Source organism: Phyllostomus hastatus, unplaced genomic scaffold, assembly GCF_019186645.2.
Source record: "Phyllostomus hastatus isolate PE091 unplaced genomic scaffold, TTU_PhHast_1.1 phas_scaffold_442, whole genome shotgun sequence".
Classification (NCBI taxonomy): domain Eukaryota; kingdom Metazoa; phylum Chordata; class Mammalia; order Chiroptera; family Phyllostomidae; genus Phyllostomus; species Phyllostomus hastatus.
This window is the reverse complement of record NW_025334030.1, coordinates 3,566,684-3,590,399: the sequence shown is the minus strand read 5'-3', so window position 1 is coordinate 3,590,399 and position 23,716 is coordinate 3,566,684. Positions and strand designations below refer to the sequence as shown.

At 54.6% G+C, this 23,716-nt stretch overlaps 3 protein-coding genes across 5 annotated transcripts in view; 2 read left to right on the top strand and 1 right to left on the bottom strand.

Moving 5' to 3' along the window:
* The window catches only part of CUNH16orf96 (chromosome unknown C16orf96 homolog), a 38,005-nt gene extending 25,188 nt beyond the window's left edge, over positions 1-12,817 (top strand). The window contains exons 15-16 of the mRNA XM_045820755.1: positions 5,276-5,338; positions 6,021-12,817. Of these exons, the coding sequence (XP_045676711.1) occupies positions 5,276-5,338; positions 6,021-6,220 (263 nt within the window). The 3' untranslated portion in view covers positions 6,221-12,817. The remainder of the gene's footprint in view (positions 1-5,275; positions 5,339-6,020) is intronic.
* Positions 12,818-12,954: 137 nt separating this feature from the next.
* On the bottom strand, positions 12,955-17,938 carry UBALD1 (UBA like domain containing 1). Of its 2 annotated transcripts, none has more exons than XM_045820761.1 (3): positions 17,710-17,938; positions 14,330-14,392; positions 12,955-14,006 (listed from the first exon to the last, which is right to left on the bottom strand). In XM_045820761.1, the coding sequence occupies exons 1-3, from the start codon at positions 17,827-17,829 to the stop codon at positions 13,653-13,655; spliced, it is 537 nt and encodes a 178-aa protein (XP_045676717.1). In that variant the 5' UTR covers positions 17,830-17,938; the 3' UTR covers positions 12,955-13,652. The 2 variants fall into 2 exon arrangements, with proteins under 2 accessions (XP_045676717.1, XP_045676718.1); XM_045820762.1 differs by lacking the exon at positions 17,710-17,938 and adding an exon at positions 17,413-17,651.
* Positions 17,939-21,870: 3,932 nt separating this feature from the next.
* MGRN1 (mahogunin ring finger 1) overlaps positions 21,871-23,716 on the top strand; it is a 48,286-nt gene continuing 46,440 nt past the window's right edge. The window contains exon 1 of one of the 2 annotated variants that reach the window (XM_045820894.1): positions 21,871-22,339. In XM_045820894.1, the coding sequence (XP_045676850.1) occupies positions 22,252-22,339 (88 nt within the window). In that variant the 5' untranslated portion in view covers positions 21,871-22,251. The remainder of the gene's footprint in view (positions 22,340-23,716) is intronic. The other variant, XM_045820893.1, reaches the window with a different exon arrangement.

Genomic DNA, 23,716 nt, shown 5'->3' with positions numbered 1-23,716 from the left:
GGGACTCAGGCTGGGCTTCAGGGATCAATCACCAGGCAGGATAACAATGGCATGGCTAACATTTAATGTCTGACTTCTTTTTTTATAATCACATTTTGTTTATGCAATTACATTTGTCCCAATTTTTCCCCCTTTGACTCTCTCCACCCAGCCTCCCCCTCCACTCCCTCAGCAATCCCTACAGCATTGTCCTTGTCCATGGGTCATGCATATATGTTCTTTGGCTACTTAATTCCCTGTGCTGTACTTTACCTCCCATGGCTATTCTGTAACTACCAATGTGTACTTTTTAATCCTTGCACCTTTTCCCCCATCCTCCCCGGCCCCTCTCCCTTCTAGAAACAATCAAAACATTCTCAGTATCTATGATTCTGTTTCTGTTCTGCTTATTTATTTATTTTGGTTTTTAGATTTAATTATTGATAGATATGTATTTATTGCCATTTTATTGTTCATAGTATTCTTCTTCTTCTTCTCCTTAAAGAAGACCCTTTAACATTTCATATACTAGTTTTGTGCTGATGAAATCCTTTAGCTTTTCCTGGTGAGGGAAGCTCTTTATCTGTTCTTTGATTCTAAATGATAGCTTGCTGCATTGAATAATCTTGAGTGTAGGTCCCTGCTTTTCACCACTTTGAATATTTCTTGCCAATCTCTTTTGGCCTGCAAAGTTTCTTTTGAGAAATCAGCTGACAATCTTATGGGGACTCCCCTCTAGGTAAGTAGCTACTTTTCTCTTGCTGCTTTTAAGATTCTCTTTGTCTTTAACCTTTGGTATTTTAATTACGATGTGTATTGGAGTGGAACTCTCTGTGTTTCCTGGAATTATGTCTATTTCCTTCACCAAATTAGGGAAGTTTTCTTTCATTATTTCTTCAAATAGGTTTCTAAATTCTTTCTCTCTTTTCCTTCTGGCACCCCTATGATGTGAATGTTGAAACACTTGAAATTGTCCCAGAGGCTCCTTACACTATCCTTTATTTTTTTGGATTTTTTTTTCTTCTTGCTGTTCTGATTGCTTGTTTTTTGCTTCTTTGTGTCCCAAATCTCTGATTTGATTTTCAGCTTCATCTACTCTACTGTTGATATCCTGTAAATTGTTCTTTATTTCAGTTAGTGTATCCTTCGCTTCTGACTGGGTCTTTTTTATGCTGCTGAGGTCCTCACTAAGTTCCTTGAGCATCCTTGTAACCACTTTTGAACTCTGCATCTGACAGATTGCTTTTCTTGTTTCATTTAGTTCTTTTTTTAGAGTTTTGTTCTGTTCTTTCACTAGGGTCATGTTTCTTTGTCTCCTCATTTTGGCAGCCTCCCTGTGTTTGTTTTTATGTATTAGGTAGAGCTACTATGTTTCCCAGGCCTGGTGGAGTGGCTTAAAGTAGTAGGTGTCCTGAGGGGTCCAGTGGCACAGACTCTGCTATCACCCAAGTTGGGTCCTCAGGGTGAGTCCACTGTGTGGGCTGTGCGGCTTTGACTGCTGTTGGGTTGCAGTCAAGGCTTATAGCTGAGCCTTACTGCTGTTGGGTTGGCACATCCCAAATCAGCTGCCACCTATGTTCTGCTGGGGGGTCACAGAGCATTAACTACAAAGTGACCTGCAGATGGCTGCTACTTGTGCTGGGCTTGGAGGTGACCAGGAGAGGCCAAGCTGTGAACCAAGGCTGGCTGCTGGTAGTGCCAGGCCTGGGGCAACTTAGCAAGAGTTATGGTACTGGAGCCAGATGCTGCTTTTTGGGAGAATTTAGGAAAATCTGAAGCAATGAATCTGACATCTTGCCAGAGCCCAACAACTGAGGGAGGCATTGCATAAATCAGCAGGTAAGGGCACCCTTGGTGCAGGGGCCAGGACGATGTTACACACCTGGGCCATATCTCCACTTCTTCACTGGACAGTGTCCCTCTCCCTCTAGAGGAAAGGACATTTCTCCCCATGGCTCATTCATTCTCAAGGCCCATGACCTGCAGAGCAGGACTGAATCATGACACCTCAACTACTCTGTTCTGCTGGGGGGTGGGGGAGGCAACAAAATCTATTTAGCCTTAAATATCAATTAGAAGCCAACCTGGACAGATCTTTTGACTAGTGTGCTCTTAGAACTCATTTATTTACTCCAAAGAACATTCCAATCCAAACAATCATCATCTAAACTTAAACTAGCTAGTGAGAGCCCCACCCAGGTTCAGACTGGTCCCAGATGCATCCATCTGTTCATCCCAGTGTCCACCGAATCCTGCTGTGCATTCAGTCCTTTGCCAGTCCCATGGGGTCATTGAGAGGTGTCCAGCCAGCCTGTGGTCTCCAGATGCCTGTACCGTGGTCAGAATCTCCAGGCAGAGGGACACCTGATCCCCAGTGAGTGATGCCCCTAGTAGAAGGACAAGGGGGCATGCTGAGGCTGGTAGTCAGCAGGCTGGACTTTCAGAGAATCTCCATGGCAGGCTGAGCACGGGCAGGACTCCAGGAGGAGGTGGTGGCAGAAGGTGGACACGAGGGAGTAGACTTGTCTCCAGCCTACGCCTTCCTCACCAGCTCTGGGTGAACTGCCTAAAGCACACCCCTGGCCAGGCCCCTTCCCAGTTCAGAAAGGCTACTGTAACAAATTACCACACATTGAATGGCTCAAAACAACAACGTTATTTTGTCTTAGTTCTTGAGATCACAAATCTGAAATGAGTCTTCTGGGCTAATATTGAGCTGTCAGAGTTAGCCCGGGGCTGGTTCCTTCCGTGGCTCTGGTGGAAAGTCTGGTGCCTCGCTGGTTCCGCCTTTCAGAGGCATTACTCTGATTTCAACGTCTGTGCTTACGTCTCCCGCTCTCACCCCAACCTCCTTTACAAGGACCCTGTGGTTACATTAGGGCCACCTGGATAATCCAGGACCATCTCCTTGTCTCAAAAGTCCTTGACTGAATCACATCTGTAAAGTCCCCTGTGCTGTGTAAGGTGATGAGCTCACAAGTTCCGGAGATTAGGACATGGACATCTAGGAGGGCACTGCCCTCAGAGTACAGACTCCTGGGCTGACCTGACCCGTGGCCCCTGGCCTCGTCTGTCCCCTTCATTCAACCTCATGGAACTGCTCACTCGCTCGCTCTCAACGAGCCCCACTGCTTCTCACCTTCGGGCCTCGGCCCATACTGTGTGCTCCTCCTGGAACCCCTGGAGAACATTTCCTATTTGCCAGGGCTCAGGTGTTCCCTCCTGCTGGGAGTCTCCTGGCTTACGCAGAGGCGAGCCTAGGAGGAGCAGGCATTGGGGTCAGGTGGTGTGGTGAGTTTGTGTTTGGACATATAGAATCCAAGGTTGTAGGAAACATCAGGGAGAGCACTGGGTCAGCAGCTGGGCTCCTGGGCCTCCCTGTGTCACCATTTGGGATCTGTATCCTAGGCACACATCCCTTTCCTTGAAAGGAAGCAGGTCGATAATCTCACTGGTCGGCTGGTTGGCAGGTTCCACTTCTGACTCGTGGAGGGATACAGGTGCCAACTGGGGATCACAATGGGGGCCAAGGAGCACCCCTCAGCCAGGCATTTGCTCTTGAGCAGAACCCATAAAGCACATAGGTGGTGGTTCTTAACTCAGGCCTGAGGGACATGACCTAAGCTATACAGTTCCCAGAGGCTCATGGGGAATTAAGGTGGTGCCAGTTGGGTCCTTGAGGTTGTAGACCCTACGACAGAGTTAGGGATACAAGAGATTTTGAACGGAAGAGCATTAACAAAGAGGAGGAAGGAGAGGGAGGGAGCAGGAAGAGACCCTCAGACAGTGCACAGACCTGATAAGGTCCAGGCCGGACCAATGGGGAGCTTCCGAGCAAAGAGAGCCCAGCAGATGGCCAGGCCCTGTGTTCCCATTATTGACTGGAAGTGCTACCAGACCCTGAAGGTCCAGCAAACCCCAAGAGCACTACCAGACCCCAAGATGTTAACAGGCCCCAAGGTGCTAACAGGTGGAGGCTGTTGGTTTCCTGCACTTCCTACAGCTGAGCACCATGTTCTTTCTTAAAGGGAGACCTGTGTGGCGCCTCCTGCTGCTGCACCCTGGTCTCCTGAGCCCTTGTCGGTGCCAGGTGTGTTTTAGAAGCCGCTGGGGAAACCCAGTGCAATCAAAATGAAGGTGCTGCTCCCTTAGGGTTTTCACCCTGTGACAGATGGAGTCATGTGAACGAGTAAGTCAGTGAGTGCGTCAGATGAGACACAGAAATGGAGGGAGGACGGCCGGGGGGGCAGTCCTTGCTGAGTGGGCGGTCTAAAGGACTCTCTGAGTCCCTTCAAATGAAGGGACATTTGAGGCAAGAATTGTCAGGAGACAGCCAGAGACGGACACAGTTGTTCAGGCAGAGGGAACACTTGGTATCCTGCATAAGAAGGAGCGTGGCACCCCCATAACTCTTGCCAGGCGCCAGGCATGGTCCTCTCCTCCAGGCCTTCCTCCCTCCTCCTCCTCCCTCATCTTTGCTCTTGTGGCCTCTTTTACCCCATGATCCTATGTCTTCTCCTGCAGCAGCCTTTCGCCTGGACTCTGGATGGCCAGTCATGGTGGTTCTTGGCTGGACAGGGAGAAAAGGACACCTTGGGTTGAAAGTGGAAGATGGAGCCAAACCCAAAAGACCACATATTGTATGGCTCCCCTTCTATGAAATGTCTAGCACAGGCAAATCACATCAACAGACGCAGCTTAGCAGTTGCTAGAGGCTAGGAGGGAGGGGAGAATGGGGAGTGACTGCCTCATGGGCACCAGTTCTCCTTTTGGGATAATGAGAATGTTCTGGAACTAGATGGAGATGATGGCTGCACAACCTTGTGAATGAACTTAACACCACTGAATTGTTCGTTAAATGCTTAATTATATATTATGTGAGTTTTACTAAAAAGTGCACACACACAAAAGATGGACTGGGAGGTGGGGGTGAGAGTGCCACGGTGGTCTGGCCCCCCGGGGTGGGGAGACCTGAAGAGGGGCTGGACACCCAGCGGGTACCCAGTCCTGCCAGCGCCTCCCCTGTGTCTTGTTTCCGTCTCCTCCCAGCCTCGAGTCACCTCCAAACCCCTTTTCCTAGTATCTTAACTGTAAGAAGCCCGAGAAGGTGGGGAGAGATGGTCTTTCCATAGACAGATAGGGAGGGGTGGGTGTGTGAAGGGGGGTGGGGGCAAAGGGCAGTCCCACCGGAGTGAGCAGGCCTTTGCAGAGCTGAGGATGACGAGTGCTCCAGGGAGGGGCTGAGCTCCCAGAGAGCCTCCCCCCATTCCCATCTCTTCCCCTCTTTTCCCCCAAGCTGTGAAGGTTCCACATCCCCCGGCTCGAAACCTGTATGAGCGCTTGGGTGCTACCTACCCCTGTGAGTACCTGCTCCTCCAACTCCCTGGCCCAAGGGGAATTCTGGTCGGGTCCCCCAGCCACAGACTGGGGTTCTCCTGCCCTACCTCACCCATCTTTCACATGCTCTGTGCCAGTGCCTAAGAAGGCCCCCCAGAGAGGCCCCCACCGGCACCCAGCTCCCTGGTGGGCCTCCAGCTGTTCTGGGCTCCTGCTTCACCCTTCAGCCAGGCTTCCTGACCTGGACACCCAGGCTGGGAAGGCACCCAGGTGTCTTTTCCCAAGTGTCCAGTCAGCTGCAGAGGTGGGATAAGGGAGTCCACTCATTCTCTTGGCCTCTTGGCTAGGGCCTGTGAACCAGCCTGGAGGGAACTGAGCTCCCCTGATTCACATCGCCCTGGACCAGGCATTTGTGGGCACTTTTCACGTACAAAGCACTCTGCCCCTTACCTCATCCAGGCCTCATCCCAGCCAGGAGTGGTGGGTACTGCCAGCCCATTTGAAAGGGGTGGGGGCGGGGGGAGCGGAGGCACAGTGACCTCGGCAGAGCAGTGCAGGAGCTGGGACTCCTCCAGGTGCTCTGCTCCACTTTGGCGGAGCGGCAGTGAGGCACTTCCATCTTGGGGCTTCTCCTCTCTTAGTCAGACCAGCCTCTGCCCAGAATGTTCTTGAGACAAATCACGGGTCTCTCCTGCCCCTCCCAGCCCTGCATCCCCGTGCCATCATCCGCTCAGCCACCTCCAGCCCCCACCCCATGCTGCCAGCTCGGCCTCCATCTACGCCCCCGCTGCCACTGCTGCCACCGCTGATGCCGTCCCTGCAGGACCCCTCGCAGGCCTCAGGGTCTACCAGGCACCCAAGGTCTCAGCGCTTCGAATCCCGAGCCAGCACGCGGCCCACCTAGGAGCCTGACAGCCCGTGAGCCCTGTGCCCTGCACCCGCACTGTCCCTTCCATCCCCCTCACCTGCCGAGACAGGCTGAAGCCTGGCCTGAGGAAGGTTCAGGGGCCCTGGACATAGGGAGGCCTCACTGGGACCCAGTGGCTGTTTTCACTGCCTATAAATACACACAGCACGATGCTTCTTATCCCACATTACATGAAGAACACAGCTTTCTGGATTGAATTTTCCACTAAGCCAATTTAATTCCTTGACCAATTTTCAATATGACACAGTTAAAGTGATTTCATGAACACTTTCCTTTTTATTTTGCTGAAATGATTTCATCAGTATCAGTTCCAGCTCCAGCTTCCGCCACTGTCCATTTTCTTTGGGGGCCATTGTATCCGCCAGGATCAATTTTCCCATGGGAACCAATTTTACTGTGTGCATTTTAAAAAATTTTGTGTTGATTATTTCCACCATTAATTACTGTTCTGAAGTGAATGTTTAAAGAAGTTGACTATATTTACCTCTGGCTAATCCCTGAGGAACTTGGGCAGTGGCCCTGGAACACTCTGGGACCACTGTGTCCCATCCAGGGCCGGGGTCCCGCACACCTGTGTGACCTGTCTGTTCCCATGCTACCCCTGTGCACCTGGTGGGAACAGAGCAAACTGGGAGGTCAAGACATCCACACTGGCAGTTTAGCGGACCCCCTTAGATCACAGAGCATTGCTCACACACGCCAGCCTGCATAGTGCATGCCTGGCCTGGTTTCTTCCCCTCGGACGGCTTATCCGTCCTGCCCTTCTCCCTCTCAGTTTCACTCCCTCTCCGCTCCCTAGCTTGTCTAGTTGTGCTCTCTGTCGTTAGTGTAGTTCTGACACTCCTGTCACATTTCACAAAAACTAAAAAATTTTCCCTCTGTGCAATATTAGGGCATGACCCACCCCCCACCACTGCCAACATCCACTAGAGGCTCCTGGGATGGTGGAGTGAGTTGGAGTGAGTGGTCCGAGGGTCTGCCCTGGGGAGGATCGGGGGCTCGGGGCTGTGCCTGGGAGCTGGCATGCAGGGTTCCCTAGGTCTGATGGCCCCTGGAGTCCGGGCACACTGTGTACCTGCCCCTTTCCTAACGGTCCCCCAGCCCTTCCTTACTGCAACCACTGCCGGCCCTGACTTTTCTTTTCTAGAACTCTCCAAGGACTGTGTCCAAATGGGAACAAGCTCTCCCTGACCCGGGTCTACGCTGCCCGCTGTGGGCACTGGCACTGCAGCCCCGGCCTCCGACCCCATGCCCATAGCACAGATGAGTATTTTTGGCAACTTCTCCCCAGAATAAAATTTTCCATCTTTCACTCTTCTGACTGCGGATAAGGGTAAATGGCCCAGTATCTTCTGTGAGGGATGGCTTTGCCTGCCCCACATGGGTGGGTGAACCTGCTGACCCCTCCCTGGGCCGCCATTCCAGCATCAGCTTCCCAGAGCCACTGCCCAAAGCCACCAAGGCTGACCCTCAGCAGAGAATTGCAACCAGCCTCCCCTCCTCTGTCATAACTTCCCACTGTGGCAAAGCGCCCTGAGCCACCCCGGCCTGTGGGGGCAGGGGTATTGGTGTGACTCACCCAGGGTCACACAGTGAGGCCTCAGCTCTCCAGCTCCCACCCATGAGGCCATACTTCCTGGGTACTGTGCACAGGGATGAGGGCCTGGACTTCCATCACCTCCCCAAGGCAGAAAAGGGAAGCATGGCCAGGTTTCGGCACTCAGGAAGCTGAGGGTTCCTAGGGAAGCACCCCATGCCAGCCTTGTCCCCTAAGACCCTGACATGAAGGCATCTACAGGCACCTGGCATGACTCTCAGCCCCTCAAAGCTGCCTTCCCAGTCATTTCTCAGGTTTACATCAGAATCAGTGCCTACTTGGTACCTGCAGCTGAGGGAGTGGAGCGAGGCCCAGGTATCACCCTGTAACCATCTGCATTCTGACAGACCCCTCAGTGCTCTGGAAGGTAGGAAACCATAGTCCCAATTGCGGCCAGCCAGGAGCGATACTGGAAGACAGTCCTGTCCCCCATGGGGGTGGGGGAAGCCGGCCTTTGGCCTGGTCCCAAGTGGCAAGGGTTCTGCCTCCTAATCCCAACCCAAGGGCATGGGACCTGAAGGCCTTGAAAGCTGGAAGGGAGGTGCTGTGCCCACTCCCAGGGCAGCTGCCTCAGGACAGTTGCCCACCCATGCCAGCAGGGAAAGCGCTTGGGGAGTAGACAGTGCCAGGGATGGAGTCCGAAGAGTGGTGATGTTGGGAGAACGTAGGTCCAGCCTCCTCCTCTGCAAAGAGGACCACAGTTCTGAACCTGAGACAGAGGCAGGGCCAGGCAGTAGGGTGACCAACTATCTTAGTCTGCCTAGGAGTGAGAGGGGTCCCTAGAACTTTCAGTTTTAAGGCCAAGATAAATCTGTCATATGAGGGGGAAGTCACGTGGACTGGCCGGGTACGTGGGGCTGCATGAATGAGCCAGCAGGAAGGGGAAGGAGGTGTCTCTTGCCAAGCATTGTGTCCTGCCTCGAGGTTCTGCTAAAATGGAGATGCTGGGCAGTAACCACCCTGCACCCCCAAATCCAGCCCCACAACCCACCGATGGAAGTCAAAGGCCACTGAACATGTTCTCCCTTTCAGTGACCGTGAACCCATTAATCCTATGGTATAAACAGCCGGCAACAGCAAGCGTGTGTCCCAAACAAGTAGAGCTGTGTTGGAAAAAGGAGCCACCAGTACCCAGAAGCAGGCTGCCAGAAGGCAGCAGCTGGGGCACTGGAGGGAGGGCCTTCTGTGTAGGAGCACTGAAATCAGTGCTGGTTTCCCCTGCCACCATCATCTCAGCCTGACCCCTGACTTTGTATGAATTTAGGGACTCTATGCAGAGACCCTCCAAAATCCCACACCAACAGCCAGAGAAGGGGTTCTCCTCTCTCTCCTTCCTCCTCTTGCTCATGGCTTCACCAGGATCTGTAGAGAATGTCCCCACCAGAATCTGCAGCCATTATTCCCTAGATGAGAAATGGCCCCAGGAAGCAGAGCCAAAATCTGCCAACAGGCTCCCAGCACCTTGTGCTGTGCCATTGACAAGCCTTGGCCACACTGTAGGTGGGCGCTCCTCTGGAGGACCCAGCATCCCCACCCCTAAAAGAGGGGTGTTCCTTTAAGACTTATTTGAAATACATATATTGCCCAATCATAAGCTGTGGCTAGGCAACCTGACCTTTTCAAATGCAGGAATTGGAAATAGCTTTGCCTCAAAATATCTCATTTTGGCCAACCCAGGTGGCCTCCCTGACACCAACACAGGGGAGCAACCTGAGTCAAAGCCGGTCTGTCCTCAGATGAGTCCTGCTATGAAAAGCCCACAGAGACCTCCAGGGCCACAGCGGCCCCGCCCTCCGGGTTTGGGAGCCAGCCTCGGGAACAGGGTGGCTTTCTTCAGTGGTGCATGTGTTCTCAGAGAACCCCAGGAAGACCTTCAGCAGCCCTGGGAGCACCCTAGTCATCCAGGGAATACTGCAGGGGAACAAGCACGAGCCCTTCTCTCTTTAAAGCTGTGCAGAGGGTGCCCTGCCTGCCCACAAAAACCATTTCAGAGTCGTCATTCGTCTGCCAGGTGCTGCTCTACCCCACGGAGCAGGGCACCTACTTCAGACACTCCCCCTGGGGAAAGCAAGATCCCTTTCAGATTCCAGCCGATTCCAAGATGAGAGTCAGATACATGCACACATGCTGGTGGCCAGTGGACTGGGCTGGCCGGCCAAGGGCAAGCTGTGTCCCTACTGCGACGGTTGGCTTCAGCCAGCTATGGCCTGTATGGGAACTTGGGCAGTATTACAAATTCCCAAGATAAGCCAGAAGTGAGGCTTTTCATGTAAACTCTAATTTAAAAATGTTGGCAGACAAAAACAAAACAAAAACCACCAAACCACCATGACAGCCAAACTGCCTGCATCAGGGGACTGTGAGTGTGCAATCCCCTAAGATAACCCCGTCCCATCTTTTAAGAGTAGTCCAGAGGGCACAGCTACCTCTTGTCACCCCTAGAGGCCAGATCTCATTCCCACAAACTGTCACATCCCCTCCAGAGAAATCAGAGATCAAATGACACTCTTTTAAGCAACTTCATGGGTGCAAATGTTTTTTAGAGTGGAATTTTGGAAATAGTCATTTGGAGCTCAAATCTGGCAATCATGTAGGAGATATCCAAGCCCAGAAGTGGCTGGTTTTCCCAAGAGGTGCCTGAGAGACATCTGAGATTCAGATAAACCTGTCTGTAAATACATTTTCCATTTATACACCAGAACCTGTGCTTTTTAGCTAGTTTATATGGGAATATGTAGTGGATGGTGACAGATGCCTTCAGTTTTGCTCCCGAGCTTCCAGGCTTTGGGAAGTTAAGGAGGGTTCCAGGTTCTCTGCGTCACACTCCAATTTTGAGGGCATGTGGCAGCTATGTAGGCCCCGCTCTGGCTTCCCCTTGAGTTTGTCTGGCTCACTTCTGCAGCCACTCCCTGGTCTTGAGATGCTGACAGGGGGCCCCAGGCACACCTGACAGGTCTCTGCACTGCTGGAAAGCACCTGAGTACCCAGGTCCAGCTCTAGCCCTACCCTCTGCTTCCTCCTTCCTTGGGTCCCAATTTGCCTGGGGCTCTTATTAAAAATCAGATTGCTGGGCCCTCCTCCAGAACAGTTGCCTTAAGTACCCAGGAGACTCTTATGCTTCCTAAGTTTGTGCTGGGTTGGAATCACTTGGGAGCTATTTTACCTTTAGTAACAGCTTTGACATAATGAACACACTACAAAGTCCACCCTTTTGAAGTATGCAATTGAATGGTTTTTAGTTTGTTTACAAGTCAATCAGCAATATCCTGGGAGTGTTTAAAACGATACTGTCAGGGCCTCTCCTGAGATTCTGACATGGAAGGACCAGGAATCTGGGGCTGTCTTTTCACAGAGCCCCCAGGGGATAGTTTGCCACATCCACAGACATTTTTGGTTGTCACAGCATGAGGGTGCTGCTGGCACCTAGTGGGTGGGGGTTGGGATGCTGGCCAAACATCCACAGTGCACAGGATACGCCCATGGTAGACAGTGATCCAGCACCCACGTCCACAGGGCTCAGGTTGGGAAAACGGCATCTACAGGAACCTCAAGTCCCTTCCAGCCTAATGTGACCCTCTAGGACCTCCAGGCCCAGCCCACACGGCCCCCCCAAAACAGAAAGGGGCCTCACCTCCAACAGACCAGCACTATAGAGATACTTCTCAAACTGGGGCCCAAGGTCTAACAAGCCCCAAGTGATGCTGTTGGTCTGAGGACCCCATTTTGAACAGTGAGGGTGTGCTTCCGTATAGACCCACAGGGGGCCTGTCTGGGGTCAAGCCCCATGGTCTCCAGGACGGAAAACTCTACACAGTTCATTGTCTCCTATGGTTCCAAAACACACAGCCACCCCAGCAACCAGCCCTCTGGGAAAGCCCAAGCATGTTCACCACACAGCTGATAACCCAGAAATGCTTGCCTCTGCAAAGCATTTTCCTACCACTTGAAGAGGGGCTGTATCAGTTTCCTGAGAATTTTCTTCCATCCAAAAGAATGGAGAAGCTGCACCCCCAAGTACCCCAGGCAGAGCTGTGTCCTCTCTGGACTCCAAGAGGCTGTTGAAAAGAGGGTTTCAATGTGAGGACAAACTTCCGGTATGCAAACGACAGCTCAAGTGGGGCCCAGCGGCTGGTCTCCAGTGACAACCAGAGAGTAAACAATCATCCCAGGTGGGCTTCATCACAGGCCTGTCCAGATTCCAGCAGGGCAGATGCATCCTTGTCAGAAAGCTCAGCCCCATACCTGGGAGCAAGAGAGGACTGTTGGTGGTGGTGAGTGCCAAGCCGTGTCAGGCAGACCTTCCAAAATAGAAGAAGCTCTCCAACCCAGGCACAATCCACACAGGGCTGAGATGCTAACCAAGTTCTTCCCGATTAGGGAAGAGGTCTGCTGGTGAGGAACTGCAGAGGCCACAAGGACCCTCTCCCCCAGCGTGGGCAGCCTAGGGCAGAGTGGGGCATCTGGCTTCTTCTTTGGGGCTAGATCGGGTACCTGCCCCAGCCCAGCTTGAAAGCAGCCTGGATCCACTATCTATTGCCCCTGGGTGGCCTGTCTCCTTAGTGACCAACGGCTTGAGCACTGGGTGGACTCTGCCCCAGGCTGGTATATCCCTGTCACTAGCCCCCACTGGCTCTGCGTTCAAGCCTGCAGACTATAAGCACTGTGGCTTGTGCCTCCCCAGGGGAGGGCCCTGCCCCACCCAGCACATTTGCTAGAGGTTGGGCTTGAGGGTCCAGCCAGAAGCCAACTACTGGGGCCCTGAGACAGGAAGAAAGGTCCTTATGTGAAACTCAGACAGATCGGAAGGCAGTTGTCAGCCCTGGAAGCCAGGATCCCTCTAGCCAGGAAGGGGGATGGGTGGGCAGACAGAGGCTGGGATTCTGGGAACACAGGCCAGAAACTAACTTCATGGGAAAAACCTTCGGTAGGCAGGAAGATTCCAGAGCATGTTGTGGTTGAAACGACAGCAACACACAGGAGTAGTGTGAGGCCAGGCAGGACTGGAGGGTAGCCCTCTGTTCTGGGCTCAGTCTGTGCCCTACCCCCACCCTCCACACACACAGGGCCAGCTGGCAGCAAAGCTGAGGATACAAGGCAAGACCACAGAGCCTGGTGGTGGTTTGGAACTCTTTCTTCTCCTTTGTTAAAAGGGGGAAAGGAAATGGGTATGGGGTACCCCTGGGGGAGGCATGCAGGCAGTCCCAGCAGGCACGCGCTGGGGGATGGGTGGGAAGAATCCTGGAGTTTCCCACAATCCTTTTCTCTGCAAAGAACAGCAAAGCTGGCTGCTGAGGGGGTGGGGAGAGGAAAGGACCCTGGGGAGGGGGACAACGGGCAAGGGGCTCACTCTAACATGCAAAGTCCAGCTGCCCCATAAACTAGGTTGCTTCTTGAATAGTGACATACGTATAAATACAGACACAGCCACACGCACACATGCGGAGAAGGCTCTGCATTCACGAGGGTGGGGATCTAGGTCTGCTGGCCCCAAGGAGCTCCAAGCAGGAGCCAGGCAAATCTCCGCGGACTCCTGAGATGGGGTGAGTCCTCTGGGGAAGGCTGCTTGGTCTCTGAAGTTCTGTCCACGAGCACCCAGATGATTCTGAACCAAATCCATGCAAGCTGGGTGCCGTGAACCTGCACTTCGTGCACTCGCGGGCAGCCTGTGTGCTGGCACAGGGGTCCAGTCTCTCCCCTCCAGGGCTCCAGGGAAAGGGGGTGCAGACAGAGGAGGGTAAAAGGGGGCCTGTGGAGATGTCTTCTCCCCCGCCCCACGGGGTCCAGGCCTCCGGGAGGGGGGAGGGGCCTCCCTTATCTTTCAGCCTCCATGGCAGGGTGAGCCCTTGGTTCTGAGGTGGCCTGTTGGGGGGCCAGGGGTGGCCAGTCTGACACTGGGGAAGGGGGTGCCGGAGTCCACAGGGGCGGCTGCTGAGGCTGGTGGTGCTGTGGCCCCCCTGGGGGTGAAGCCACCATTGGCCAGCTGGGTGCTGCAAAGCTGCTGGTGGCGGCGTGGGGCAAGTGCGGCGGGGGTGACGTGGCCGAGGAGGCCATTGGGCTGCCGCTGCCGCCACCGTGGAAGCTCTCAGAGGCCTTGAGACGGGAGAACATGGTGAGGGCATCAGGGAAGTTTGGGGGCGTTGCAGGGGTGTTGGCGGGAGTGCACATCTGTGGGGAGGAGAGCAGAGAGGCAGGGGTAAGCACCCTTTCTGGAAGGCCCCCAATCTACCACTGGCTCCTAGCTGGAGACACACGCCCAGCCTCTGTTGGGAGATTTTGTGCCCCCCACTTGGATGCACCTGGCCCCCCAACACAGTCCACCAGCCAGGGGGTCACAGAGGAAAGGCGGGGTCCTGAGATGGGCTGTCCCGCAACACCTGCTGGTGGCTCATCCCAGTGTCTGAGGTTCTGGGAACACAGGCAGAGATCCACTGCAGCTTCAACTAGGAGACCCCTGCATATCCGCCTCTGAGACCGCAGGGGACACTTACCATCTGGTGGTGATGGTGACTGTAGGGGATGTTGGTCTCCTGGAAAAAGGCGCTGAGGGCCGTCTGTGGGGAGAAAAGCCCAAGCTTACCCTTGGTACCCTGCCCAACCCTGCTGCTTCCCTTCTTCCCAGGCTCTATAGGATTTGGTGCGGCCCTGGGCCTGGTTACCGAATAGGAGACTGAGTTGAGGCAGTGTGCCTGTCACCACTGAATCCCCTCCACTTCCTCAGACCCTCGAGCAGATATGGTAGGTAGTGAAGACCCTCATGACACTGTCTGTCACCTGGACACAAGTGCCTCCACTTTGCACACAGCACTGAGACCTGTGGGGCAGGCAGCACCCTCGCCAGTCTCCCGAGGAAGGCCTCCCAGAGACCTCAGCCCAACTATCACCAACTCTATGGGTGCTAAGTCCTTACTCCTTTCTGAGCCTGTTTCCTTATCTCTGAGCCAGGGGTTGGTGAAGGCCCCCAGATGATGAGTCTGTGACCCACCTGTCCCTCTCCTTGGATAAGCAAGGCACCCTGCTCTGGGCCTGTTTCTACATCTGCACCACAAGGGGACTGAACTACCTGGCTTTCAGGTTCCCCTCCTTTGCAACAGTGACCTCCTAAGATCTATCCATGTTCCAGCTGGGAGAGCCAGAAGTAAGTAGGATGGTTGGGGTTTGTACTCCCTGCCCTGCTCATGTGAACTTCCAGCAGAATGTTCTCAAGGTGACAGAACGGGAGGATGGCAGAGGTGGGGTTTACACCCAGGACTGTGAGGAAAGGGAGGGGGAGTGGTCTGGGTAAGACCAGCCATCTGGAGGCCCCGAGGGACTGGAGTGAAGGGCCTGAGGGCTCTACGACCTCTGGGAGCCCCCAGGAAGGCCCCAGCATTTGGTGTGCCCTGGGGCTCAGCCCCTGCAGGAGGAGGGCGTTGAAGAAAATAAGGGAACCAACTGCTCTTGCGCAAGTGCTGGGTGAGGGAATCAAGTGTGTGAAGGGTCTGCCAGGCTCTGCCAAGTCCCAGACCCAGCTCTGAGCAGCTCCTGCTATTCTGCCCACCATCACCACCCCCTCCAACTGGCCCCCCACAGCCCTGTGCTGCCCATCTCTTCCCCTGCCCCCAACATACCCAGAAACCCAAGCCTGGCTCCCAGGGCTTCCCTGGGGGTTTTGTAGTTTTCTTAAAGTAAAATCAAGTGAATTATTCTGGGCATTTCCTGCTGAAACACCCTACCTGTGTCTCCAAACAAGGGTGTGGAAGCTGGGGGAAGAGGGACACTGGTTTCTAACCATTACCTCCTGACCCCCAGCCCCACCTCTGGAACTCCAGGGACATACCCAAACCATTCTTCTCTTAACAGTAGCTCCAAAGGCCATTGTGTAAGGATTCCAGGGAGAAACATCTGTCCCACCCCTTAAAGCAGAAGTTCCCCCTCCCCCTGCAGCCTCTGTCCCCATTAACACCTGAATCACAGAGACTATAACCCAAAAAAGACAGCCTCCAGCTGGGTGGGTCAGCCCTTCTGCCAGTAGGTTGCCAGCTGAAGCCACGAAGGCAGAAGGGGGTCAGCCATGAGGAACCTCTCACTCACTCCCACACTGAGACCTAAGGTTTGGGGGCTCACGACCCATTTACACCTTAAGTGAACCTTCCTAGTACCCATATCCCTGGGTACTAGACAGTGAAACTGAGACTCACAGACCCCTGGGGGCCATTACAGCCCCCTGTCTGCAAGTTGCTCTTGCCCTTGCTGGGATCAGAGTCTTCTCCAGACATTTCCATCCTCAGAACTACATTTTCAGTTTCTGTGATCTATCAACACCAATCTGCACTGCCTGAGTGACCATCAAGCTGGTGCCAGGCTCTGTGGGCTGAGCTGGAGAGTGCCTGCCCCCTGGACACCTGCCTGCCCAGCCCCATGCAGGAAAGGAGCCATGTATGCTGATGTGCGACTCAAGCAAACTGCCATGAATGTGGTTTTGCAAGTTTTGCCACATCCAGCCCCAGAGACAAATGAGCTGATTAGGGAGCTAGCTTCCTGGAGGGTGGGGCTGCCAGCCTGGGAATAGGGAGGCAGGCATTCACCCCTTAGAGGTCAACTCACACCCCCAAGGTACAGAGGAAGAAAGTCAGGTCAGAAAGGGGAAGAGACCTGCTTAGAGAAAGAGCATCTTCTGGTGTGAGGGCCATACAAAGTCATTAGATCTCTGGCAGGAAGGAGGTGAGCAAAGATCCTTTGGGTGGATAGGCCACTGGGTGGCCTAAACTCAGGGTGGGAATTCCAATCTCTTCCAACCCTCAGGAAGTCCCTCTGGCTCCTGGTCCCTCCCTCAAGCCCAAGCACCTTCCCTGGGCGGACTTCCCATAAGAAACCAGGTTTTTGGGCCCTGCTAGGCACAGACACTACAACTGGACTGGGGCTGGTTCCTTACACCTGTGAGGAATGGAGTTCAAGAGGCTCTGGGCTCATCCAACCTGGATACCAACCTGGATTATTTCTGGGGCTGCTGAGCTAAGGAAAGTGGTATCTTGGCAGCACAAGCCGGGACCCTAGTGCTCAATGGGTTAGAGAGGCCTGGGGAATGAGGGCCAGACTGGGGTAGTCCCACCCCCTGTTCAGCTGACTGAAAGCCAGTGAACCGCACACCACGCTTGCACGGTGCAAGTAGATATCTTTACCAGCACAGAGGGCCCCAAAACAGCACTGTACACTTGAGTGTACACGCACGGTCACTAGCTGTAACACGGAGACGTGTATGTACAAAGAACACATACTCCGCACCCGCGCCCCAGGTAGATTGCGTGTTTACACACGCCAACATGCCCACACGCAGCGTGGCGCGTGCGTAAATACAAGTGCACATGTACGTTGGCACACGCGCCTCCGGGCTGCCCACCAGGCACGCAGAACCACACGCGGGGCTACTCTGCCCGTGAGCCCCAGGGCTCTCCTGCCCCAATCCCGCGGCTCGGGGAGGGGAGATGGACGGGGTACAGCGCGTTTCCAGCTTGGCCCAAGCCTGGGCGTCCTCCTTCCGGCTGCCCGCCCCACTGCCCGTCCTGGCCCCAGCACCGCCCCGCCCTGGCCTTACCCGGAACAATAGTGGGGGCCCCCACATTCCCACCGCCAGGGGACTTGGAGTCTGAGATTCCGGGTCCCAGCGGGAGCAGGCCGCTCCTCCCGCTCACCCAGCGCGGGCGGCGTTTCCGGGGGCATCGTAGACGCGGCCGACCCGACAGGACGCCGCTAAGTGTGCGCGCTGGGGCCCGAACCCTGGCGCGCGACCCGCGGAGCGCGCACCCGCATGTGTCTCCACCGCACACGCTCCGCGGCACGCGCTGCCACGCGGGACGGCCACCCCCACCCCCCGCCGAACCGGTTCGCGCACCTCGAACTGCCAGTGGGCCGCCTGCAACAGCTGCTTCGCCTGGTCGGCCGCGCAGCCGGCCGTTAGAACGAACTGGTTGATCATGACCTGGTGCTTAAGCTCATCCATGTTCACGGACATGGCGCCACCGCCGCTGCGATGCCCGCTCCGGCCTCCCGCCGCCGCGCGCTTCTCCGCTCACGCGTCCACCATTAGCGAGCCGGCTCCGGCTAATACAAATATTTACTGTGCGGCTCTGACTCACCGTGCCTCGCCTCGCTCCGAGGCCGCGGGAGGCATGCTGGGAGATGTAGTCCGGGACGCTCCCGCCCGCGCTCCATCGGGGGCCTCGAGCCGAGCTGTCGCGGGGCCCAGCACCTACAGTGTGCAGAGGCGGGTCTTGACGAGAGACTACCCGACCCTGTCCTGACACTAACAGGGGTCGGCAAGTGGAGGCCACAGTAGTCTTTGTCAACACTTTGGTTCCCGAGCTTCGGTGTGGTTGACAGCTCTCTGTGAGTGGGCCCACCCTTAGGTGAGGGGAACACTATAGCAATTGTGGCACAAATCGGCAGCACCTGGCCGGAAGGCCTCGAAGGTCCGGCACACAGTAGGCGTCTATATTCGTTTAGTGAATAAATGAATCTATTCTTTAGGACTCGGCTCAAAATCACCGCCTCCAGGAAGTCTTCCGAGTCTCCTCAACTCCCTCCCCCGGCCCCGCGCAAACCGCACTTTGAAGGGGGCCTCTCCCCGGCCTGGCGCTAGACCAGGTACACAGTATGCCTGAGGAACTTCTGGGATTTGGTAGGGATGGCGCCTGGGAGAGGCAAGCGAGGCCGACAGTCATTGCTGCCTCGAGGTTCCTTCCCTGTGGCCCTTCTACGTTCCCACGCAAAATCTGTTGTGCTTTGTCGGAAAGCTAGCCCTTAACGTACGGACTGCAGGACCGCGCGGAACCAGTTCCGGGGAGACCCAGAACTCGTATTCCCAGAATGCCCCAGTTTATTTGCTTCGTTGGGTCTCGTGTGACGTCTAGTGAGTGAGGCCGCTTCTCGGCCAATGAGCGACCACAGGGTGTTAGGACCTGGCCATATAAGGTAAACAAAGCTGGCCGCCCAATGAGACGATATCGGGGGCGGGCGCTGGGTCGGAGTAGACGGGGGTGTGTCACGTGGCGGGCGGAGGCGGGGCTGGAGAACTCTGGGGTGGGGAGTTGCGGGCTGTGTTTACAGACCCGCACGCGCCGCTTCCGGTTGACCTCGCGGGTCTGGGTCTCGGGGTTCGGGTGCTGGCAGGAGGAAGGTCTTGGAACTGGGACCCCGGCAGGGAGTTGAGGAGAAACCCCAGCAGAGGGGTGGCTCGGTCACTACTGCTCTGAATGATCTTTCCCCGATTGCTCACGCTTCCTGGGCCCCGGTTTCATTTGCTGAGCAACTGTTGAGTCCTGACTGTACTGACCTCTGACGTAGCCGGGGTACCGCGGAGAGATGAAACCCAAGAGGGGTCGGCAGGTGGCGGGGCTGGGTGTGGGCGTGTGTCAAAATAAAAAATCCCGGGGGCAGATGAAGAATTGTAAGTGTGGAAAATGCCCTTAGGAAGGAGATACCAGCCCTGGGGGTACGGGGTTAAAGCCCATTGAGGAGTTTTAATAGATCTGATCCGTTGTTCACATTAGAACCACTGGCTGTGGCAGTGTGGGGACCAGATGGTGGCAGAGGGATCCAGTCAGTTTAGGCGATGTTTTGAGTGTGAATGGTTACAGAGGAGTCCGCCCCTGCCAAGAGCCTTAATTGCAGAATTGGATTGGGGGTAGGGGGACTGTCTCATACTGGGTCGGGAGCAGTAGGGACCTGCAGCGCTCTCTAGGGAGCTTTTCCTGGGTCTCTCACCCCTTCCAGGGGTTCTGAGTTTGGCTGGTGGGAAGGAGGAGAATGGGGGACATGTGGACAGGGCCTGAAATGTCCTAGGGTTGTGAAGGGTGGGGGAGGGAATGGAGCCCTGCTAGAGTGCGGAGCTGGGAGCTTGGCCCATTGGCAGAAAGAGGACTCAGTCTTTTCTTGCAGTGGGTGCTTCAGCCTGTCCACTTGGAAAATAAAGTTTGGGCCTCTTTTCTGCCTTGTGGGGGATCATTCACTGTCTACTATTTTTTTTGCAAACCCTGATGATACCAGGAGATTTCTGCTCTTTCTTAAGAATGCCCCTCACCTTTGTAAAGCATCATAAACACGAATTAATGTGAGCAAAGTGCTCCACACAGGGTAGGCAGCTCTGAATATGGCTACTGTTACCACTGGGATAGCAACAGGGCAGGGTGGAAGGTAAGCAGGTTCTGGAGCCAGGCAGACCTAGATGCCAGTCTTGACTCTGCCAGTTAATGACTGATGTTGGGTAAGTTACTCTGGTTCTGAGCTTCAGTTTCCTCGCTTGTAGAAGGCAAGGTGAGAACTGAGAGCTCTCCCAGGACTGCTATGGAGGATTAATGCCAGCATAGACCTGACATCCAGTGAACTATTTCTAGCACTCATCTCTTTGCCTCTGTCTAGTGAGCCCAAGCACCCTTTTACAGATAATGAAACTAAGGCTGGAATCCCGGTCTTCTTAGATTTTTGCCAGTGGAGAAAAGCAGGCACCCAGTGAGCCAGCAGGGTGTGTTTCTGGTAAGGTGGGGGGCTTTCAGGGCCCACTGGAGGCTTTTCTTGCTGAGAGAGGCAGGAAATGTCCTCTCTCACTCTTATCCAGGCACAACTGAGGTACCTGTTCAGGCTTGTCCAGCCCAGAACAGGTGGGGCTGGCAGGAGCAAAGGTTACCCCTCTGGTCCTCCCAACCCCCCAGCACCCCGTCTGGCTTGTTTTCCCAGGAGCAGCAGGGAAGTAAAAAACCTTGTTTTCCGCCAGGATCAGCCAGGCCAGAAAGTGGACTTTGGAATCCTTAGCAGGCTCAGATGGGGCCAGCCAGCTGAAGCCAGTAGGTGGGGGATGGGTGGGGAATAAAAGGCATTTCAGGAAGTGCCCTCATCTTTTCTGAAGTCTAGGAAGGTAAGAGCCTTGCCAAAGCTGACATAGCCAATTCATAGAGGCTCAGGGCCCTTGCCTTCTCAGCATTCCCTGGCTGCCTCCCCACCTCCATCCTTTCAATCGCTCCACAGATGTGTTTATCAGACACACACTGGGTGACTGGCTCTGGGAGCACAAGAATGAATAGGTGAGGACCCTCTAAAGAGGTTTAAGAAGTGTAGATTTGAGGTACTCACCCCAGAAGGCCATGAACTGGGCCTAGGGCCTTTTTTTTCTGTTTCAAATGACTCAATGCTGGCTGACTGAGGGGGCCTTGAGGTCTGGCCACTGCTTCACTTCTTCCTGATCTCTGTACTCATACTCTTCCATTTACTTGGTTCTAACCACACTGGCCTTGGAGCTGCTGGGTCATAGATCTTTGCTGCCTCAGAGTCTTTGCACATGCTATTCCCCTCGCTTGGAACCTGGCCTACTTGCTCGGAGTTTGCCTCCTGGCTTAAATGTCACCTCAGAGATGCCTTCCTTGAATTTTCTATCAATAGTAGGTCTCTCCTATTATTTCATCTCAATCCATTGCCTCACAGCACCCACCACACTTAACATTTATACTTTTTACCGTTTTAAGTGTTTCCTCACTAATCTGCAGGATCCAAAAAACTAGGTAAAAACACATCCCTGTGTTTCCTGCCGAGTTTTGTGTAAACCGAAAGCTAGTAAAGTTTGTTACAACTTGCAAGGCTTTAATTCCAACCTTATATGTGGATCTTCTTTCTTTGTGCCTCAGTTTCCCTATCTGTAAAGTGGGGAGAGGTCTACTGCCTCTTTGAAGGGGGCTGTAAAATTATGTCTTCAAAGTGATTTTTTTGGAGGTGGCACCAGAGAGATGCCTTGGAAAGGCTAAAACAAGCATTTTGCTTCCTCTTTGAGCACCTCTCCAGGTAAGCTTAGGTTCCACCCCAGCTCTTATCCTGTGATTGGTAAGTATGCCCTCTGCTGGCCGGGGCAGGAGCTAAACCCTGGGAAGTGGGGAGAACCATGCGGCACAGGGAGATATTTCCGAGAGGAGTAAATGGAAGGGGGTAAACAGAAGGGTCTATATATGAAGGTTATTAGAGGCTAAAAGGTTATAATTTAGTTTCGTGCTTGGAATGCAGAGGGCAGGACAATTTGCGGTGGGGTTGATGGTTCCGCCTCTTGGATTTCAGTTCACTTGGTACGTCCCAGAGCGCTGATCAACAACTTCAGCGGACCCGGGCGAGGAGCGTCCTGGGAAATGTAGTTAATAGGCGTACTTGCCGCGCCGTAGCCTGCTGCCCTCAGAGGAGAGGGGACTCCATTTCCCGAGGTTCCTCGGATACTGGGGGTGCGGAGGGCCTCCGTGGCGTCCGGCCCCGGGCGAACCGGGGGTGGGGGCTCCGAGGCTGAGGCTTTTCGGCCTTGGGGGAGCGTCCGTGAGGCCTGATCCAGGCCATGTCTGCGTGAAGACGCCGCTGCAGCCGTCCCCGACCCACCCCGGTCCGGGTCCGACCTACCCCGCTGCGCACCATGGGCTCCATCCTGAGCCGCCGCATCGCGGGCGTGGAGGACATCGACATCCAGGCGAACTCGGCCTATCGCTACCCTCCGAAGTCCGGTGAGCCGACAGCGAGGCGCGGGTTTGGCGGGAGGCGGGGCCGGCAAGGCGCGCCCACACGGGGCCCTCCGCTCACGGGCGGGAGGGGGCTCATCTGGGTCCCCAGCCCTTCCTGCTGTCTGCCAGCCCGGAGCTTCGCGCCCCCTCGACCCGGATCCCGGGGTTTGTGGGGAGCCCCGGGCTGACCGCCTCGTCCAGGCTGGGTGACCTTGGCTCAGTCACTTCGCCCCTGAGTGCTTCAGCTCCCTATTTGCACACTGGGGAGACCATTGGGAAATTTCTAGGGCCGTAGGGCAGGGATGAGGTTCTGGGCGCTACGCTGGCGAGGGCTTAGCACGGTGTCTGGCGCTTCGCTTATCCTTACAAAGTGGTCATTGTCATAAAGATCGACATCACACCATCGCCGGATTTGGTTTTCTTTGGTGGCTGGGCCTTCAGAAACTCTCCATCTCATATGGACAGAGGCTTAGTTAGCTCTCTTGTGACCTTCTGGCGCTTGTGTATGGTGGAGGGAGTGGGATTCGGCCCTACAAGATGATTATACTCCGTGAGGAAGAGGCTGGGAATCTTGCTGGAGAACAGGAGAAGGGTTGGAGGGGACCTCTGGGTTCTCTGGTCCCTGTTTGTTTGTTTCTTTTTCTTGTGCCGCGAGACTTGAGCCACCAGGGAGGAAGTGACTTTCTCAAGGTCTCAGAGCTGGATGGAAGCACTTCTCGGACCGAGAGACCAACTCCCTGTTGGGTTGTTCCTTCTCTGTTCTGTTGTGTCTAATGAGTGTGGCCTGACCCAGGACTTTAGCTCCAGTTCCTCACCAGGTCCATCTCTTCATCTAGTTATTTGCCATGGCAAGGAGAGAAGAAAGAGGATGGGGCGTTTGGACATCATGGAGACTTTCCGACAGGGTCCTCTATTCCTGGCCTCTGAAGCATGTGAACCAACGTGTCTTCTAGACCTCACAGTTCGCCTGTGGGCATCCACCAGGCGGGTTTCCTCTGAGTGTGGTTCAGGACCACCTGCTTCCACCAGTGGGGAAGCTTGTGAAACATGCAGTTCCCAGCCCTTTCCTCAGACCTGCTGGGGGCTTAGGAACCTGCATTTAAATCCCATTCCCCAAGTGAGTCTGATGTTCACTCAAGTTTAAGAACTGCTCTGTCCTGATTTTGGAAGTTGAAAGAAGTGGAGTGTCTGGGGCTACTGGAAGTAAAGGGGGTGGCTTGGATTTAGGTCAGCCAAACCACGATGCAGTTAGAACTCCACAGAAGAGACTGTTGCCTACTAGTCAGAGAGGCATGCCTGCTTGTGTCCTAGACACAAGGGCAGGGCAGGGCACCCCAGCTTGGTATAGGGATACTCTTTAGGTTGTGTGGGCTGACTTCT

Coding starts and splice junctions, on each gene's coding strand:
- UBALD1 (XM_045820761.1), bottom strand. CDS start 17,829: ATGTCCGTGAACATGGATGAGCTTAAGCACCAGGTCATGATCAACCAG. Junction 14,393..17,709: donor CGGCCCACTGGCAGTTCGAG/GTGCGCGAACCG, acceptor TTCTCCCCACAG/ACGGCCCTCAGCGCCTTTTT. Junction 14,007..14,329: donor GTCACCATCACCACCAGATG/GTAAGTGTCCCC, acceptor TCCTCCCCACAG/ATGTGCACTCCCGCCAACAC.